The sequence below is a fragment of the Thamnophis sirtalis genome, unplaced genomic scaffold (assembly GCF_051295495.1).
Source record: "Thamnophis sirtalis isolate CommonGarterSnake01/CBP01778 unplaced genomic scaffold, rThaSir2_p1.2 scaffold_7, whole genome shotgun sequence".
NCBI classification, from domain to species: domain Eukaryota; kingdom Metazoa; phylum Chordata; class Lepidosauria; order Squamata; family Natricidae; genus Thamnophis; species Thamnophis sirtalis.
Genome location: NW_028261387.1, coordinates 91,447,580 through 91,465,352, shown reverse-complemented (window position 1 = coordinate 91,465,352; position 17,773 = coordinate 91,447,580). Strand labels below are relative to the sequence as shown.

General features: G+C 45.3%; 1 protein-coding gene across 1 annotated transcript in view; it reads left to right on the top strand.

Annotated features, from left to right (window-relative positions):
• The window catches only part of MYT1 (myelin transcription factor 1), a 95,369-nt gene extending 78,438 nt beyond the window's left edge, over window positions 1-16,931 (top strand). Inside the window, 5 exon segments of the mRNA XM_087720872.1 lie at window positions 4,600-4,691; window positions 5,900-5,915; window positions 5,917-6,001; window positions 8,798-8,941; window positions 15,657-16,931. Coding sequence (XP_087576998.1) covers window positions 4,600-4,691; window positions 5,900-5,915; window positions 5,917-6,001; window positions 8,798-8,941; window positions 15,657-15,914 — 595 coding nt within the window. The 3' untranslated portion in view covers window positions 15,915-16,931.
• The last annotated feature ends 842 nt before the right edge of the window (window positions 16,932-17,773 follow it).

Below are 17,773 nucleotides of genomic sequence, written 5' to 3'. Positions count from 1 at the left end.
GAAGAGACGGGAAACACGGCAGCTGCTTAGAAAGATGGTTTTTTAATGGTGGACAGGATCACATGGTTTGAGGTCCTGGGGCAAATAGGAAAGAGATGCTGAGAGTGCCCTGGTTTTATGCCCTCTCTGGGCCCCACCTTAGAGCTTCCTGTTCCTGTGTGTTCCGATTGGTTGTCAGACTCCCATGGGGCCACGCAGGGGCCACTCTCTAAGCTGTGTTTTGAGTCCAAGTTTGGTTGAGTTCCCAGATACCGTGTGGTGAGTTTCTGTCGAAGGCTAATCCTACTTTTGTTATGTAAAGTAGCAATAGCAGTTAGACTTGTATACCGCTTCATAGGGCTTTCAGCCTCTCTAAGCGGTTTACAGAGTCAGCATATTGCCCCCAACAACAATCCGGGTCCTCATTTTACCCACCTCGGAAGGATGGAAGGCTGAGTCAACCCTGAGCCGGTGAGATTTGAACAGCCGAACTGCAGAACTGCAGTCAGCTGAAGTAGCCTGCAGTGCTGCATTTAACCACCGCGCCACCTCGGCTCTAGCTAAACTAGCTCAGGAGCCCCTAATGGTCCGTTGAGAAAGGTGGGGGCTGTTAAGAGTGAGGTCTGTTTCCTGCCTAAAAACACGCTTCTCCATTTCTGATGCAGGGAAATGTAACATTCTGCCTTTTCAATATTTCCCAGGATATTTCATTTTTCTCAGAGAGCCGCGGGTGCTAACTTCCTACAACCTTTTGGCCGCTTGGCCATCAGCCCACCTTTGCTGCATCCCCCTTGGTCACGTAACCATGATTTTTCAGCAGTTACTTTCCAAAACAACCCATTGGCTAAAGTGGGTTAATTTAATGATCACCGTGTGTCAGAATCACATCCCGAAAGCACACACAGATAACTGACTCAGCAGAATTCATTAAGTTCCTTATATACATAATAAAACAGAAATAAATGTACAATACCAACAGCAGATTCTTCCAATGTGGCAGAGAGGCAAGATTGTAAGCAGGTTCAAACACAGGGTCCTGAATCCCAAGTTGACCCTTATTCTTTAGCTGTTCCCTTCGTCTGGCAACTCTGTGCATGCGCACACTGGGAACAGACTCCAGCTGTTCTTCTGCCTCACTGATGTCCGACTCTGAAGGCAGTTGATAACTGGCATATGGCTCTGGCCCCCTCTCTGTCTCCGACACAGAGCCCTCCTCAGAGCCTTCCCCAGACTCCAGGACTGGCCCATCTTCCTCCCCAACCTCCTCACTGTCCGAATCTGCTGTCAGCTCCCCTGGCAGGCCACAACAGCCGGCTGCTGACAAGCGAAATCAATGGAAGAAGCCAGATTCACTGAACAACTGCAGTGATTTGCTTAACAAACAGTGGCAAAAAAAAGGTTGCAAAATTAGGCGTGACTCACTTAACCTCCCCCCCTTGCTTAGCAATGGAAATCTGGGTTCACAATTGTGGTTGTGTTAAGTCAAGGATGACGCTTTACAATGGAATACAGGTAGTCCTCTACTTACGACCCCAACGGAGCCCAACATTTCTGTTGTTAAGTGAAACATTTGCTGAGTGAGCCTTGCCCCATTTTACGACCTTTTTTGCTACAGTTGTTAAGTGACTCACTGCAGTTGGTAAGTTAGCAACCTGGTTGTTAAGTGAAGCTGGCTTCTCCCGTTGACTTTGCTTGTCAGAAGGTCGGAAAAGGGGATCGAATAGCAGTTAGACTTATATACCGCTTCATAGGGCTTTCAGCCCTCTCTAAGCGGTTTACAGAGTCAGCATATTGCCCCCAACAATCCAGGTCCTCATTTTACCCACTTCGGAAGGATGGAAGGCTGAGTCAACCCTGAGCCGGTGAGATTTGAACAGCCGAACTGCAGAACTGCAGTCAGCTGAAGTAGCCTGCAGTGCTGCATTTAACCACTGTGCCATTTCGGCTCTCAATGGGACACAGCAACGGTCATAAATACGAACCCAATTGTGATCCCATGATCATGGCGATGCTGCAGAGGTCGTAACTCTGAAAAATGATCATAAAATCAGATTTTTCAGTGCCGTTGTAACTTTGAACAGTCACTAAATGTACTGTTGTAAGTCGAGGACCATCCGTATAGCAGGTTCCAGAAGCCAAGTTTAGGAGACATCGAGCATTTGTTTCCATTAAAAAACTTCATTTTATGATCAACTTGTCCGATTGTATCTTTTTTATGGTTCCTCTAACGTATAAAATCTTACCCAAACGCCAGGCTGTTCACGTCATAATGAATTTCTAATGGATGTATAAAAATTCTGCTTTACAAACCCGAGGGAGAAGATGAGACACAAATTTACATCAAACATAAAACCAATGTTTTCGTTTCCTAATTTTCCTCCCCTGACAAAGGAGAAAAATAATAAAAAGCAGAAATTAAGAGAAATCAATCTTTCTTCTCTGAAAGAAGGCAAATATATTTTGTTTGAAAAACGTGTATAGTTTCAAATTTCTTCAAGTGCAGAGAAGAGCAATAAAGATGATTGGAGGTTAAAACATACGAAAAAACGGTTGCAGGAACTGGGTATGTCCAATTTAATGAAAAGAAGGATTTGGGGTGACATGATAGCAATATTCCAGTATTTGATAGGCTGCCACAAAGAGGAGGGGGTCAATGTTTGGTTCCACCACAAAACCGCGTTCGACTAAAGGGCGCTCGATGAAACCGCGTAGCTGACGTCATCACAGCGCGACAACAGCGTGGAGAAAAAAGCACACTGTAAACCCTAAGCCTAAAATTAACCCTAAACCTAATCCTAAACCTAACCCTAAACCTAACCCTTAACCTAACCCTAAACCTAATCCTAAACCTAACCCTTAACCTAATCCTAACCCTAAACCTAACCCTAAACCTAACCCTAAACCTAACCCTTAACCTAACGCTAACCCTAATCCTAACCCTTAACCTAACCCTAAACCTAACCCTAACCCTAAACCTAACCCTAAAGCTAACCCTAAAGCTAACCCTTACCTTAACTTGAATCGGCTTGCTTTCAAAGCACTATTTAAAGCGCCCTTCTTTCTCCGCGCTCGCTGTTGTCGCCCTGTTGATGACGTCAGCGACGCGCTTTAATCGGGCGCGCTTTAATTGAGCGCGGTTTTGTCGTGCCACGCAATGTTTTCCCCAAAGCACCTGAAGCAGGGGGGAAATCAACTTACCTTCACTACCGGTTCGCAAATGTCAGTGAGGCACGCAGGACCTCCCGTGCATGCGCAGAGTGTCAAAAACGGGGTGTTATGTTGCCCAGGCAGGTGGGCGGAGCCTCCTGCCACAACCGCTACTGGTTTGGCTGAATCGGATAGAACCAGCTGAATTGCACCACTGACCTGAAACAATGGATGGAAACTAATCAAGGAGAGAAGCAACCTGAAATTAAGGAGAAACTTCCTAACAGTGAGGACAATTAACCAGTGGAACAGCTTGCCTCTAGTCGAGAAGTTGTAGGGGATTCATCACTGGAGGTTTTTAAGAAGAGATGGGGTGGCCACCTGTCTGAAATGGTAGAGGGTCTCCTGCTTGAGCAGGGGGCTGGACTAGAAGACCTCCAAGAATCCCTTTCAGCTCTGTTATTCTGCAATTCTATAATCCCAGATCAATCAACCAGTGGAACAACTTGCCTCCAGAAGTTGTGGATGCTTCATCACTGGACATTTTTAAGAAGAGATAGGGCAGGCACCTGTCTGAAATGGTAGAGGGTCTCCTGCTTGAGCAGGGGGTTAGACTAGAAGATCTCCGTGGTCCCTTCCAGCTCTATTCTGATTGGTTGAGATAGACGTTTAAATTTTGGGCTCCTTCGTAGTCGTAAGTCGAGGATTACCTGCACTTTCAATGCTTGCAATGTCCCGAGATCACCTTTTTTGCAACCTTCCCAGCCGGCTTCTGACAAGCAAAGTCGATGGGGGAAGCCGGATTTGATTAATGACTGAATGATTCATTTAACAACTGGAGTGATTTGCTTAACAACTGTGGGGGGGGGGAGGTCATAAACTCACTTAATGCCTGCCTTGCTCAGCCACAGAAATTCCGGTTGCAGGTCAATGACTATCCCTATACTAAAAGCGTCTCCCTACCTAATTTATACTCGCCTTCAGCGATTAGCAATATTCTGGGATTTCAAGCTGACTCCTGTTCCATTCCTAATACTTACTTCCTGAATCAATCTGCCCAATCAATGATCATGTAATGAATTCACCGAGCTATGCCAGGTTTCATATTAATGAATGTCAATAACCAAAGTCTTCTGGGTTATGGTAAGGGATTAGATTTAACTACCCACATTAACGTGGCTTTTATATTTCTAATTGCCATTTTCATATCTTCTGTTTTATTTGTTGTGTGCTGCCCGGAGGGAGGGAAGGAAGGAAAGGAGTGGAAAAGGAAGGAAAGGAGCGAGGGAGGGAGGGAGGGAGGGAGGGAGGAAGGAAGGAAGGAAGGAAGGAAGGAAGGGAGCAAGGGAGGGAGGGGGAGGAAGGAAGGATGTTTTTGCAACATACACTGCATCATGTCAATTCAACTTGTAGTATTGTCTGGTTTCAGCTTCTTCTGTAAGTTCCATTTTTTTCTTTTCATTTTTCTTACAGCTTATCGGGCTGTCCAAGAGCTACTTTTGCTGGAAAGAAAGGGAAAATCTCAGGGGATGATATTCTCAACACTAAATTCAAGACCAGCGATGGTAAAATAACCCAATTTATTATTTGGCTAGTTTTGTAACTACCTTGCTCAACTGTAGTAACTGTGAGAGGGATCTTGGAGTCCTAGTGGACAACCATTTAAATAGGAGCCAGCCGTGTGCAGCAGCTGCCAAAAAAGCCAACATAGTTCTAGGTTGCATCAACAGAGGGAGAGAATCAAGATCATGTGAAGCGTTAATACCACTTACAAGGCTTTGGTAAGGCCACACTTGGAATACTGCATTCAGTTTTGGTCGCCACGATGTAGAAAAGATGTGGAGACTCTAGAAAGAGTGCAGAGAAGAGCCACAAAGAGGATTAGGGATTGGAGGCTAAAACATATGAAGAACAGTTGCAGGAACTGGGGATGTCTAGTTTAATGAAAAGAAGGACTAGGGGAGACATGATAGCAGTCTTCCAATATCTCAGGGGTTGCCCCAAAGAAGAGGGAGTCAAACTATTCTCCAAGGCACCTGAGGGTAGAACAAGAAGCAATGGGTGGAAACTAATCCTGGAGTGAAGCAACTTAGAACTGAGGAGAAACTTCCTGACAGTGAGAACAATCAATCAGTGGAACAGAAATTGGCTCCAGAAGTTGTGAATGTCCCAACACTGGAAGTCTTTAAAGATGTTGGATAGCCATTTGTCTGAAACAGTATAGGGTTTCTTGCCTAGGCAGGGGGTTGGACTAGAAGACCTCCAAGGTCCCTTCCAAGTCTGCTATTGCATTGCATTGCATTGCATTGCATTGCATTGCATTGCATTGCATTGCATTGCATTATATTGTATTGTAATTTGGGAGGTAAAGCCAGTGGTGAGATTCAAAATTTGTACTACAAAGTTCTGTGGGCGTGGCTTTGTGGGTGTGGCATGGCTTTTGGGGCACGGCAGGGGAACATTTACCAGTTTTCTGAACTACTCCATCAGAGTCAATGGGAGAAGCCAGATCCGCTTAACAGCAGCAGGATTCACTTAACCAATGCAGTGATTCAACTGGGGCAAAAACAATAACTTATTGCCAACCTAATGATGAGTTGAATTTGTTGCCTGTTATGATTCATCATAATTTCCAGTAACAATTGGGAAATGTTATTAGATTTTTGAATACATATTGAGGGCTGGGTTTGGGGAGGGGGGAACACCCTCAAACATGTTATTGTTGTCATCGGGATGATTCCATTTTTCTTCTCTCCTCTTGTTGTCTTTAAAGTTCTAGAGAACGACGAGAATCAAACAGTTAAACAAAGAAATCAGTGAGCTGAATGAATCCAACACTGAGATGGAGGCAGCAATGGTGAAGCTGCAGTCGCAGGTATGTTTGTTGTGTTGTCGTTGTGATGGACCACCAAGCAAGAAAGAAAAAAGTAGCTGAAATTGTTCTGACCGAGGCTTCCCCAAGAGCATGCAACAAACTCCTGGTCCCGACAAAAAAAGCCCTTTTATTAATTTACTGTGAATTCTGTTCATTCACATCCAGCAAAGTCTTTCAAGGGAGGATTTACAGTCACAGACTTATCAGGCTTGGAGAGCAGCCAGGCCCATATCTGCAAAACTTGGCCAGGAGACTCAATTAAGTGAACTAATTATCTCGTGCAAACTCCACTCCCCTTTCGGTTCCTCTTTTATTTCCTCTAGAAAGGGGCCATTCATCGTCCACCTGTGGCCTTACTCCCAAGTCGAGCCCTGTTCTTTAGCTGTTCCCTTCCTCTGACAACTCTGCGCATGCGCATACTGGGAACAGGCTCCAGCTGTTTCTCTGCCTTACTGATGTCTGACTCCGAAGGCAGCTGATAACTGGCATACGGCTCTGTCCCACTCTCTGCCTCCGACACAGAGCCTTCAACAGAGCCATCCCCAGACTCCAGGACTGGCCCATCTTCCTCCCCAACCTCCACACTGTCCGACTCTGCTGCCAGTTCCGCTGGGCCACAACAGAAAGGGGAGTTTAAACTCTTGAACAGTATTTTCACAACCTTAGCAACATTGCAGTGGCTGGACTTCAACTCCAGAATTCTGGCTGGCGAATTCTGGGAGTTGAAGTCCCCATACCGTAAATTGCTCTGTGTCTACGGCATAGATTCTCAGTTCATGTTGTCCCAAAGGTGTTTTTTTTTTCAAAAGGCAACTAGATTTTGTTTTTCCCTAAAGATATTTCGCTTCTCATCCAAGGAGCTTCTTCAATTCTGACTGGATGTTGGAGAATGGAAGAGTGTATATTCATTGCAGTCATCTGGTCATTAGTACTATCTCTGAGAGTCGTTGAGGGCACTTGGAGGCTTATTTGTGCCCTCAGGGTCACCTGAATTCTGCAAATGAGTGTGAAAGCGGGGTCAAAGAGGCCATCTACATTAAGACTGAACAGTCCTGTCTCAACTGAGGGTGGAGGGATAGGACATCACCCATCCCCAGTCTACAACATGGTCCTTTCAACAGTTCCAAGAAAAACCAACATTTCATTTTCATTTCATTTTATTTGTCTTGTATGCCGCCCACTCCCGGAGGACTCTGGGCGGCTCACAACAGACAAGGGAAAGGGGATAAATAGACAAGACAACATTTTTTAAAAAAGGCGCAACATTCACAATTTCCGTGGGGCTGGGTATTTCACATGCCCCCCGGCCTGCTGGAGCAGCCAGGACTTGGTGGCTTTGCGGAAGGCCAGGAGGGTAGTAAGGGTCCGGATCTCAACAGGGAGCTCGTTCCAGAGGGCCGGAGCTGCAACAGAGAAGGCCCTCCCCCGGGGAGTCGCCAGCCGACATTGGCTGGCAGGTGGAATCCGGAGGAGACCTAACCTGTGAGATCTTATTGGTCTGAGGGAGGTAATCGGCAGGAGGCGGTCTCTCAGGTACCCAGGTCCGATGTCATGTAGGGCTTTATAGGTAGCGACCAGCACCTTGAAGCGGATTCGGAGACTAATGGGTAGCCAGTGCAGCTCGCGGAGGATAGGTGTGACGTGGGTGTACCTAGGTGCACCCACAATCGCTCGCGCGGCTGCATTCTGGACTAACTGAAGTCTTCAGTTCTTTAGCCATTTGACAAGCGAAATGTCTTCCGAGAAAAACAAAATCCGGTTGCCTTTTTTTTTTAAAGCCCCTTTGGGATACTGAGAACCTCCACAAACGTTCACCTTTGGGGTTGTGGGAAGAGATATCCATCTGGTTCCAGGTTGGGAGAAAGACACTGGAAACATGGAGGCTAATTGGAAAGTTGGTTTATTGATGAAACAAAAGTTCTGGTGCAACTGACCTCATTGGGGGGGGGAGGGGGTATTATACCTTCTTTGGGATTTGTATTTGAGCTTCGTATTTGAGTTTCCTATTCCAGAACATGTACTCTATTGGCTATTGTCAGACTCCCATGGGGCCATGAAGGGGTCATGTTTGTCTGAGCAAAATTTGGTTGAAGTTTGGGCTGCTGTCGGATGATGCAATGAAGAGGCTTGAGTTCTGAAAGGGCGTTGGGCCAATTCCTATTGTGGCTTAATGGCTTTCCTCCTGTTTTGGCTCTTGGGTGAGGATAGCAATATATAGCAATAGCAATAGCAGTAGACTTATATACCGCTTCATAGGCCTTTCAGGCCTCTCTAAGCGGTTTACAGAGAGTCAGCATATTGCCCCCAACAACAATCCGGGTCCTCATTTTACCCACCTCGGAAGGATGGAAGGCTGAGTCAACCCTGAGCCGGTGAGATTTGAACCGCTGACCTGCTGATCTAGCAGTAGCCTGCAGTGCTGCATTTAACCACTGCGCCACCTTGGCTCTTCTTGATGTTTCCTTATGAATAGAGCTATCTAGATACTTGTCTTCTTTCAATAAGCTCTTTATCTTTTAAGTGCTGACATCTGCTGTGGGATATTAAGAAGGACTGGGGGCTGCTTTCTGCCTCTAAAAAGACACATTTCTCCATTTCTCACTTAGGGAAATGCAATATTCTGCCTTTTTAACATTCCTCAAGATATTTCATTCTTCTAGGAGGGGTGTGTGTGTGTGCATGTGTGTGTGTGCTGACTTTCTACAGGGTTAATTTGTTCCAGAACCTTCCGTGAGCTTTCAAAAGCTACATTCACTGTCCACGTCCCCTGTAACCACTCTTCTTTTGATCCGGCAGATCTCCAGCATGGAGAAGAACCTCAAAAACATCGAAGAGGAGAACAAGATGATAGAGGAGCAGAACGAAGCCCTCTTCCTTGAGCTCTCAGGGCTGAGCCAGACCCTTATCCAAAGTCTTGCCAATATCCGCCTTCCACACATGGTAAGGAGAGGAGGACCTCAGATATGCTGCTAATCCTTCACATCCCGGTTTCTATAAGCCATTATTGTATGGAGGGGGGGGATGCCTCTGAATCGTTGGTTCGGTCCTTTTTTTTAACCTAGTAGGACAGTCGGTGTGGAAAAACGACACCCTTTTGGCAGGGGTTTGCTCTCCAAGCTTTTTTTCAATTTCATTTCTGGACGTTTCATTACCAGGCTAGGTAACATCATCAGCAGGACTTTCTGGTCCTCTTGGTCCTCTTTTAGCTTATAAATGTCTTGTGTGCCAGTTGTGGTCAGTTGACCATGAGATTGGTTGTTCGTTGGAAGCTGTATTGAAATTCTGGGCAGCAGACTAATTCCCTCGTTCATTGGTCGAGGAGGAAAGGAAAGGAAGGAAAAGGAAAGGAGAGGGGAGGGGAGGGAAAGAAGAGGAGAGGGAAAGGAAAGGAAAGGAAAGGAAGAAGAAGGGAAGGGAAGGAACAAAAAGGAAAAGAAAGGAGGAAGAAGGGAAGGAACAAAAAGTAAAGAAAAGGAGGAAGGGAAGGAGGAAGAAGGGAAGGGAAAAGAAGGAACAAAAAGGAAAGGAAAGGAGGAAAAAAGAAGGAAAGGAGGAGGAAGGGGAGGGGGAAGAAGGGAAGGAAAGGAACAAAAAGGAAAGGAAAGGAGGAAGGGAAGGAGGAAGAAGGGAAAAGAAGGAAAAGAAAAAGTTTGCAAGTTTGCAATTTTAATAACATTTATATGCCACCCAATCCTGTAGGACTCCGGGCGGCTTACAATACAGAAATAAATAAAATTAAAAAAATACAGGGAAAGAAAAGATAGATTTAAAAAACAGCACACCATGCACTCCGTTCTAAATGGGGCTGGACCGTATTTTGGGGTCAATAGCCCCAGGCCTGCCAGAAAAGCCAGGCCTTTCGGAAAAGGAAAGGAAGGAGGAAGGAAAGGAGGAAGAAGGGAAGGGAAGGAGGAAGGAGGAAAGGGAAGGAACAAAAAGGAAAGGAGGAAGGAGGAAAGGTACAAAAAGGAAAGGGAAGGGAAGGAGGAAGAAGGGAAGGAACAAAACAGAAAGGAAAGGAGGAAGAAGGGAAGAGAAGGAACAAAAAGGAAAGGAGGAGGAAGCGAGGAACAAAAAGGAAAAGAAAGGAGGTGGAAGGGAAGGGGAAGGGAGGGAAAGGAAAGAAAGGAGGAGCAGGAGAGATAGAAGGGAAGGAGAAAATGGTCTAGCCTGGGTGTAAAACTGATTAGAATGGTTTATAAAACCATCCAGTTGTGACATAAATTAGACCAGACAGTTTCAGGTTAACTCAATATGGCTGGTAGCCCAGCTTGTAGCCAGATTTAATGGGAAAGAAGCTTAGTTGCCAGGCTAGGCAGAAGGTTAGGGCAGAGGGAAGTCAGCTATGCTGGAGGCTCTTACTTTCCCATCAAGAAAAGGAGGGATAGCAAATCCAGCCCAATCCTTCTTTAATGAGGCCTCTCTCCTATGGTCTCGATAGATCAGTGTTTCTCAACCTTGGCAACTTTAAGACCCGTGGACTCCAACTCCCAAAATTCCCCAGCCAGCAGGATCTTCTTTTCGTGTTTTGGGATTGTTGCTCATTAGTTCTCAGAACCCAACTTAAAAGAAAACGACACAAGCTTCATCAAGAATACGCATCGAGCAAAGCTAAGAGAGGATTCAAATGTAATAGATGTTGCAGCACCCACTGTAATTCAGCCCCCCAAAAAAATATCTTCACTTTTTACCTCAATTTCTGTCATCTGAGCAATCTTGGCCATAAAGAGAATGCATTAGATTTAACATAACGGGGGCAAACCAGTATCCAGCTGTCAAATTACTGGACAGTAATTCTCCCCCCCCCCCCAAGCTTCGTTGAACTAGAACAACTGAAAAGGAGTTATTAATTGCCTACTCTATATTTTTCCGGAAATTAATTCTATCCTGCGGCAGGCAATCATTAATGAGGCAGAACTGATGTCTTACCTGACACCAGAGACGAACAGAAAGGGAAATGAAGGGTCCTTGGTGCTCTCTGAGCTTGCTTGTTTTCTTGCAGACCTTTCATTACCCAACTAGGTAACATCAACAGAGCTAGAAGAGAATGGGGCTTGCAGAGAGGAGGAGGTGGTGGAGGAGGAGAAGGTGGAGGAGGAAGACGATGACTGTGGGGTCCTTGCTGCTCTCTGAGCTTGGTTGTTTTCTTGCAGACGTTTCATTACCCAACTAGGTAACATCAACAGAGCTAGAAGAGAATGGGGCTTGCAGAGAGGAGGAGGTGGTGGAGGAGGAGAAGGTGGAGGAGGAAGACGATGACTGTGGGGTCCTTGCTGCTCTCTGAGCTTGGTTGTTTTCTTGCAGACACTTAGTGACCCAACTAAGTAACATTATCAGTGCTAGAAGGGAATGGGGTTTGTGAGGAGGAGGAGGAGGAGGAGGAGGAGGAGGAGGAGGAGGAGGAGGAGGAGGAGGAGGAGGAGGAGGAGGAGGAGGAGGAGGAGGAGGAGGAGGAGGACGACAGTTATGGGGTCTTTGGTGCTCTCTGAGCTTGGTGGTTTTCTTGCAGACACTTAGTGACCCAACTAAGTAACATTATCAGTGCTAGAAGGGAATGGGGTTTGTGAGGAGGAGGAGGAGGAGGAGGAGGAGGAGGAGGAGGAGGAGGAGGAGGAGGAGGAGGACGACGACAGTTATGGGGTCTTTGGTGCTCTCTGAGCTTGGTGGTTTTCTTGCAGACATTTAGTGACCCAACTAAGTAACATTATCAGTGCTAGAAGGGAATGGGGTTTAGGAGGTAGAGGAGGAGGAGGAGGAGGAGGAGGAGGAGGAGAGGAGGAGGAGGAGGAGGAGGAGGAGGAGGAGGAGGAGGAGGAGGAGGAGAACAGTTATGTCCTTGGTGCTCTCTGAGCTTGGTTGTTTTCTTGCAGACATTTCATGACCCAACTAGGTAACATCATCAGTGCTAGAAGGGAATGGGGTTTAGGAGGTAGAGGAGGAGGAGGAGGAGGAGGAGGAGGAAGAGGAGGAGGAGGAGGAGGAGGAGGAGGAGGAGGAGGAGGAGGAGGAGGAGGAGAACAGTTATGTCCTTGGTGCTCTCTGAGCTTGGTTGTTTTCTTGCAGACATTTCATGACCCAACTAGGTAACATCATCAGTGCTAGAAGGGAATGGGGTTTAGGAGGTAGAGGAGGAGGAGGAGGAGGAAGAGGAGGAGGAGGAGGACAGTTATGGGGTCTTTGGTGCTCTCTGAGCTTGGTGGTTTTCTTGCAGACATTTAGTGACCCAACTAAGTAACATTATCAGTGCTAGAAGGGAATGGAGTTTGTGAGGAGGAGGGGGGGAGGAGGAAGAGGAGGAGAACAGTTATGGGGTCCTTGGTGCTCTCTGAGCTTGGTTGTTTTCTTGCAGACATTTCATGACCCAACTAGGTAACATCATCAGTGCTAGAAGGGAGAGGTGTTTGTGGAGAGGAGGAGGAGGAGGACAGCTGGCGACAGAGAGGCTCTGTGTACCACCTCTGGCACGGGTGCCATAAGTTCACCATCACAGGCCTAGGAGAATTTAAGAGCCGTTAAGAGCAAAGCCGAATAAGAAATGTTCACCCTGAACGCCGTAGCTACCCAGCTCCCGGTCTCAAACCAGTTGCACAATGTTGTGTCTTTGAACCTGGGAGAAATGAATAACCCACCGAAGGCAGATACAATAGATACAAGCAGCAGGAGGCCGGCTACCCTCGTTAAGCACACCGTAAATAATGGCTAATGAGGTTCTCTAACCGTTAATCACAGTCCAGAGTGTGGGGACACAGATCCCGTATGCTGGCGGAGGTGGAGAGGATGGCATTTTGTCAGGAATAATTGCACCTGCAGTGCTGGAAAAAGGAAGCATCTCTGCAGAAGATTTATGAACTAGTGTAAAAATGCCCGAAGGCCCGTAGGAGGTAAGACAAACAGGGCATTCGTTAAAGTACAATGAACGCTGATGGAAAAACAACACCGGAAGAACCTCGGAAAATGGAAACCGTGAATTAGGTTTGCACGTGGCGGATGGTTCCTGGTGAGGAATAAAACTTTAACAAGAGAACTACACAGTTCAAGCTTGGTCGGCCAAGTCAAATTGTTCTGCAGAGATTCTCAGTCATTCAGGTCAAAGGTGCTTTTTCAGGAGGCAACTGGATTTTCTGGGGTTTTTTAAATTATTTGTATTTTAAAAAAAATATTGTTATTGTTTTTGCATTTAACAATAGTGCAGCACAGCAAAGCCGTTGTGGCCATACAATCACAGTATATACACATACCGTATTTTTCAGAGTATAAGACGCTCCGAAGTATAAGACGCACCTAGCCTTTGGGGAGGAAAACGGGGGGGGGGGGGGAATCTGTCTCTGCCTCGCAGCAATTTGCCTCCTTGCAACAAACAGCAAACAGTACAGACAATACACACTGATTGTAGTGTTATATTTCAGACCACACTTGTACGGATGCTGTTCAAATTGATGTGCTTTCTGGAAGCATAGTTATTCCTGCTATTTAGGTTTAGGTTAGGTTATAGGTTTATTTCATTTATATGCCGCCCTATTCCCGGAGGGACTCAGGGCGGCTAACAAACCCAGGGGAGGGAGTAATACAGACAAGGCAAAAACAACAAACAGGATACAGAGAAAATATAAAAACAATCAACAGTCACACAATTCGAGCGGGGAAGGGAACTCATCAACCCCAGGCCTGTCGGAACAGCCAGGTTTTAACGGCTTTACGGAAAGCCTGAAGGGAGGTGAGGGTCCGGATCTCCGCGGGGAGTTCGTTCCAAAGGGCCGGAGCAGCCACATTTAAAAGAAGAAACAATAGCACTGGGCCTCTTCAGATCAAGCATTTATTTTTAAAAGCATCTTCATTTTGCTAAGTTGTCTAGAACAATAACAAAGCAGTCTTTAAAAAATAAGTCTAATCATTTGAACATTCTATAGGCATTTATAGTTATTGGCTTATCTCCTTGCAGGAAACAGCCTGATTAGCACAAGGGGAAAAAAAAAATCTGCCTCCCAGCAATTGGGTGGGTGGGTGGGTGGGTGGGTGGGGCTCCATTCAGTGTATAAGACACACTCAAATTTTCACCCTCTTTTAGGAAGGGGGAAGGTGCATCTTATACTCCGAAAAATATGCTAATTTCATCTATTATCTGTCAGCCGACTTAGTACATTATCTATCCTTCTATCCAATTGCATCATTTACAATTTGTCCCAGTCTTGTCACCTTGTCTTAGACCAATAACAAAATCTGTTCCAAACTTCGTAATATTCCAACTCCCCTTTATTTTTTAATTCTAGGGCCATCTCCTTCCGCACAGGCCAAAATTTTCCTAATTGTGTCTAACTCTGATGGGATACTTTCTTTTTTCCAATACTGCGCATGGATTATTCGCGCCGCAGTCAGTACATGGATAACTAGATAGAGCACATCTTTCTTATACCCCTCTGGTATTATGCCTAGGAGGAGAATTTCTGGTTTGAACAGAATTTGCTCCAGCCATAATTGTATCATTCTCCAATATCTTTTTGCCTCATTGCATTTCCATTCCGTTTTTTTTTTCCTTTGAAGACGTTTCGCTTGTCATCCAAGAAGCTGCTTCAGCTCTGACTGGATGGTGGAGAATGAAAATATTTTTCGGATTATAAGACGCGCCTGACTATAAGACGCACCTAAATTTAAAGAGGAAAATAACAACAAAAAAAGGGTTTTGGCCTCTGTGGGCATCATTTTTTACCCTTTTGGGGGTCATTTTTTGGCCATTTTCCAGCCTATTTTCTACCCATTTGTTAGGCTTTTTGGCACATTTTGGGAGCTTTTTGGCACATTTTGGGGGCTTTTTGGCACGTTTTCGAGGCTTTTTTCAGCCCATTTTTGAGGCTTTTTTGGCCCTTTTTTGAGGCTTTTTGCGGCCCATTTTTTTAAAAAAATGCCCCCCCCCCAAAAAAACCCTCAAAAATGGGCCAAAAAAGCCTCAAAAACAGGCCAAGAAAAGCCACAAAAACAGCTCTAAAAAGCCTCAAAAACAACCAAAAAAAAGCCTCAAAAACAGTCCAAGAAAAGTCTCCAAAACAGGACGAAAAAAGCCTCAAAAACGGCCTGAAAAAAGGACGTGCAGAGGCCAAAAAAATGGTTGCCGGGTGGGCGGGGCTTTGGCAATATTCGTTCTATAAGACAGTGGTCTCCAACCTTGGCAACTTTAAGACTTGTGGACTTCAACTCCCAGAGTTCCTCAGCCAGCTTTGCTGGCTGAGGAACTCTGGGAGTTGAAGTCCACAGGTCTTAAACTTGCCAAGGATGGAGATCACTGCTATAAGACACACAGACATTTTCACCCCCTTCTGGGAGACAACAAGATGCATCTTATAGTTCGAAAAATACAATATATATATATATATTTATATACACACACACATCTTGGATGAGAAGCAAAACATCTTCAAAGAAAAAAACAAACAAGAAAGTCCAGTTGTTCCTGAAAAAGCACCTTTGCAACAACACCTTTATCAGGATTTTGAGTTGGGTTTCTGTAATGTAGCTGAAAACACACGGAAAAGTCCCCAGTTCTTTCTGAATTTAAGACGCCTTTATGAGTCTTCATGATTATGACTTCCCTGTTTCCCAGTTAGGATTTACGATGATGGTAATTTATGCTTCTTCTGTTTTGTCTGTTTGTTTTGGAATCCAGGAGCCAATCAGTGAGCAGAACTTCGATGCCTACGTGAACACTCTTACTGACATGTATACCAATCAAGAATGCTACCAGAATCCTGAAAACAAGGATCTCCTGGAAAGCATCAAACAGGCCATTAAAGGGAATTCAGGTCTAATAGGTAGGACGAAGGGAAAAAAGAAAGAGAATGTGAGAGAGAGAGAGAGAGAAAGAAAGAAGAAGTTAGGCTATCGGGAAGACTTTAGAAGACCTTCACTCAGGTTTATTTGTTGAATGAATGAATCAAAGGACCAAAACTTAACCAAGAGGCCATTCACAAAAAGAAGAAATGAACTCATTTTTTTTTGTTTCCGTTTCGTTTTGTTTCGTTGACTGGACCGCATCACTTTGGCAAACAGTGGGAACTCTCTTTTATTTTGGCGGTAGATTCAAAGCTGGATCTTGGACATAGGTAAGAGAGGCTGGATCTTCGCGCAGCTGCTCAATTCCGACACTGCACAACGCAGTTATTCCAATATTTAGAACGTTCAAGGACAGGGATTTTTCTCTCCGTCCATCCCAGGAGGTTCCACCATCCCGTGTTGCTTTTGGTCACGTCTCAAGATAACCCGTCCATTCTACGTCGTCTGTTGTTCAGGAGATGCTGGAACTGCGGTCCCTCCCTCCATCGAAATCTTGGCTTGGGTTGTCCCAAAGGGGCTTTTTCAAGAGGCAATTGGACTTCCTTGTTTTTCTTTGAATAGAATATAGAATAACAGAGTTGGAAGGGACCTTGGAGGTCTTCTAGTCCAACCCCCTGCTTAGGCAGGAAACCCTGCACCACTTCAGACAAATGATTATCTAATATATTCTTAAAAACTTCCAATGTTGGAGCATTCACAACTTCTGGAGGCAAAACTGATTAATTGTTCCAACTGTGAGGAAATTTCTCCTTAGTTCTAAGTTGCTTCTCTCCTTGATTAGTTTCCACCCATTGTTACTTGTCCTGCCCTCAGGTGCTTTGGAGAATAGCTTGACTCCTTCTTCTTTGGAGCAACCCCTGAGATATTGGAAGACTGCTATCATGTCTCCCCTAGTCCTTCTTTTCATTAAACTAGACATACCCAGTTCTTTATAGGGACACAGTGGCTCAGTTGCTAAGACGCTGAGCTTGGACGATCAGAAAGGTCAGCAGTTCAGCGGTTCGAATCCCTAGCGCCGTGTAACAGAGTGAGCTCCCTTTACTTGTCCCAGCTTCTGCCAACCTAGCAGTTCGAAAGCACATAAAAATGCAAGTAGAAAAATAGGGACCACTTTTGGTGGGAAGGTAACAGCGTTTCTTGCACCTTTGGCATTTAGTCATGCCAGCCACATGACCACAGAGACGTCTTCGGACAGCGCTGGCTCTTTGGCTTTGAAACAGAGATGAGCACCGCCCCCTAGAGTCGGGAACAACTAGCACATATGTGCGAGAGGAACCTTTACCTTACCCAGTTCCTGCAACCGTTCTTCATATGTTTTAGCCTCCAGTCCCCTAATCCTCTTTGTTGCTCTTCTCTGCACTCTTTCAACACCTTTTTTACATCTTTTCATTTGAAGACGTTTCGCTTCTCATCCAAGAAGCTTCTTCAGCTCTGAGCAAGTCCAGTTGCCTCTTGAAAAAGTACTTTTGGGTACAACCATGACCTGGATGACTTGAGAATCTCCGTAGTGGACACTGGGATAGGATTCTGACTCAATGAAGGAATCCCAAAGCCGCTGGACAATGAGAACTTCCAAAAGTATTACAGTCACGTTTATTTTTTATTTTCCATTTTTAAAAAAAAAGCAGCTCCGGATCTCCAGCGGAAAACGCAACAGGAAACGGGAAAAAAAACAAAAAACAAAGCAAAGGTTCTCAGGGAAGCTTTTTGGAGTTTGCAACTACAGTATTCCTTTGTCTGTCTTTTTTTTTTATTTGGGAAAAAAAAAGAGATTAACGAACAGACCAATCTGGGGACGTTTTATAGGGGAGAATTCTTAAGTGTGTTATCGTGGTCCAATGGCCCGTCAAGTTTTGGAAAGTCGTTTTTTGCTGGTCCCGTTCATCGTCGTGGTCATCATCCTTCAGTAGCACTGCAGACATCGATGCCAGAGACATATTTCAAGCATGA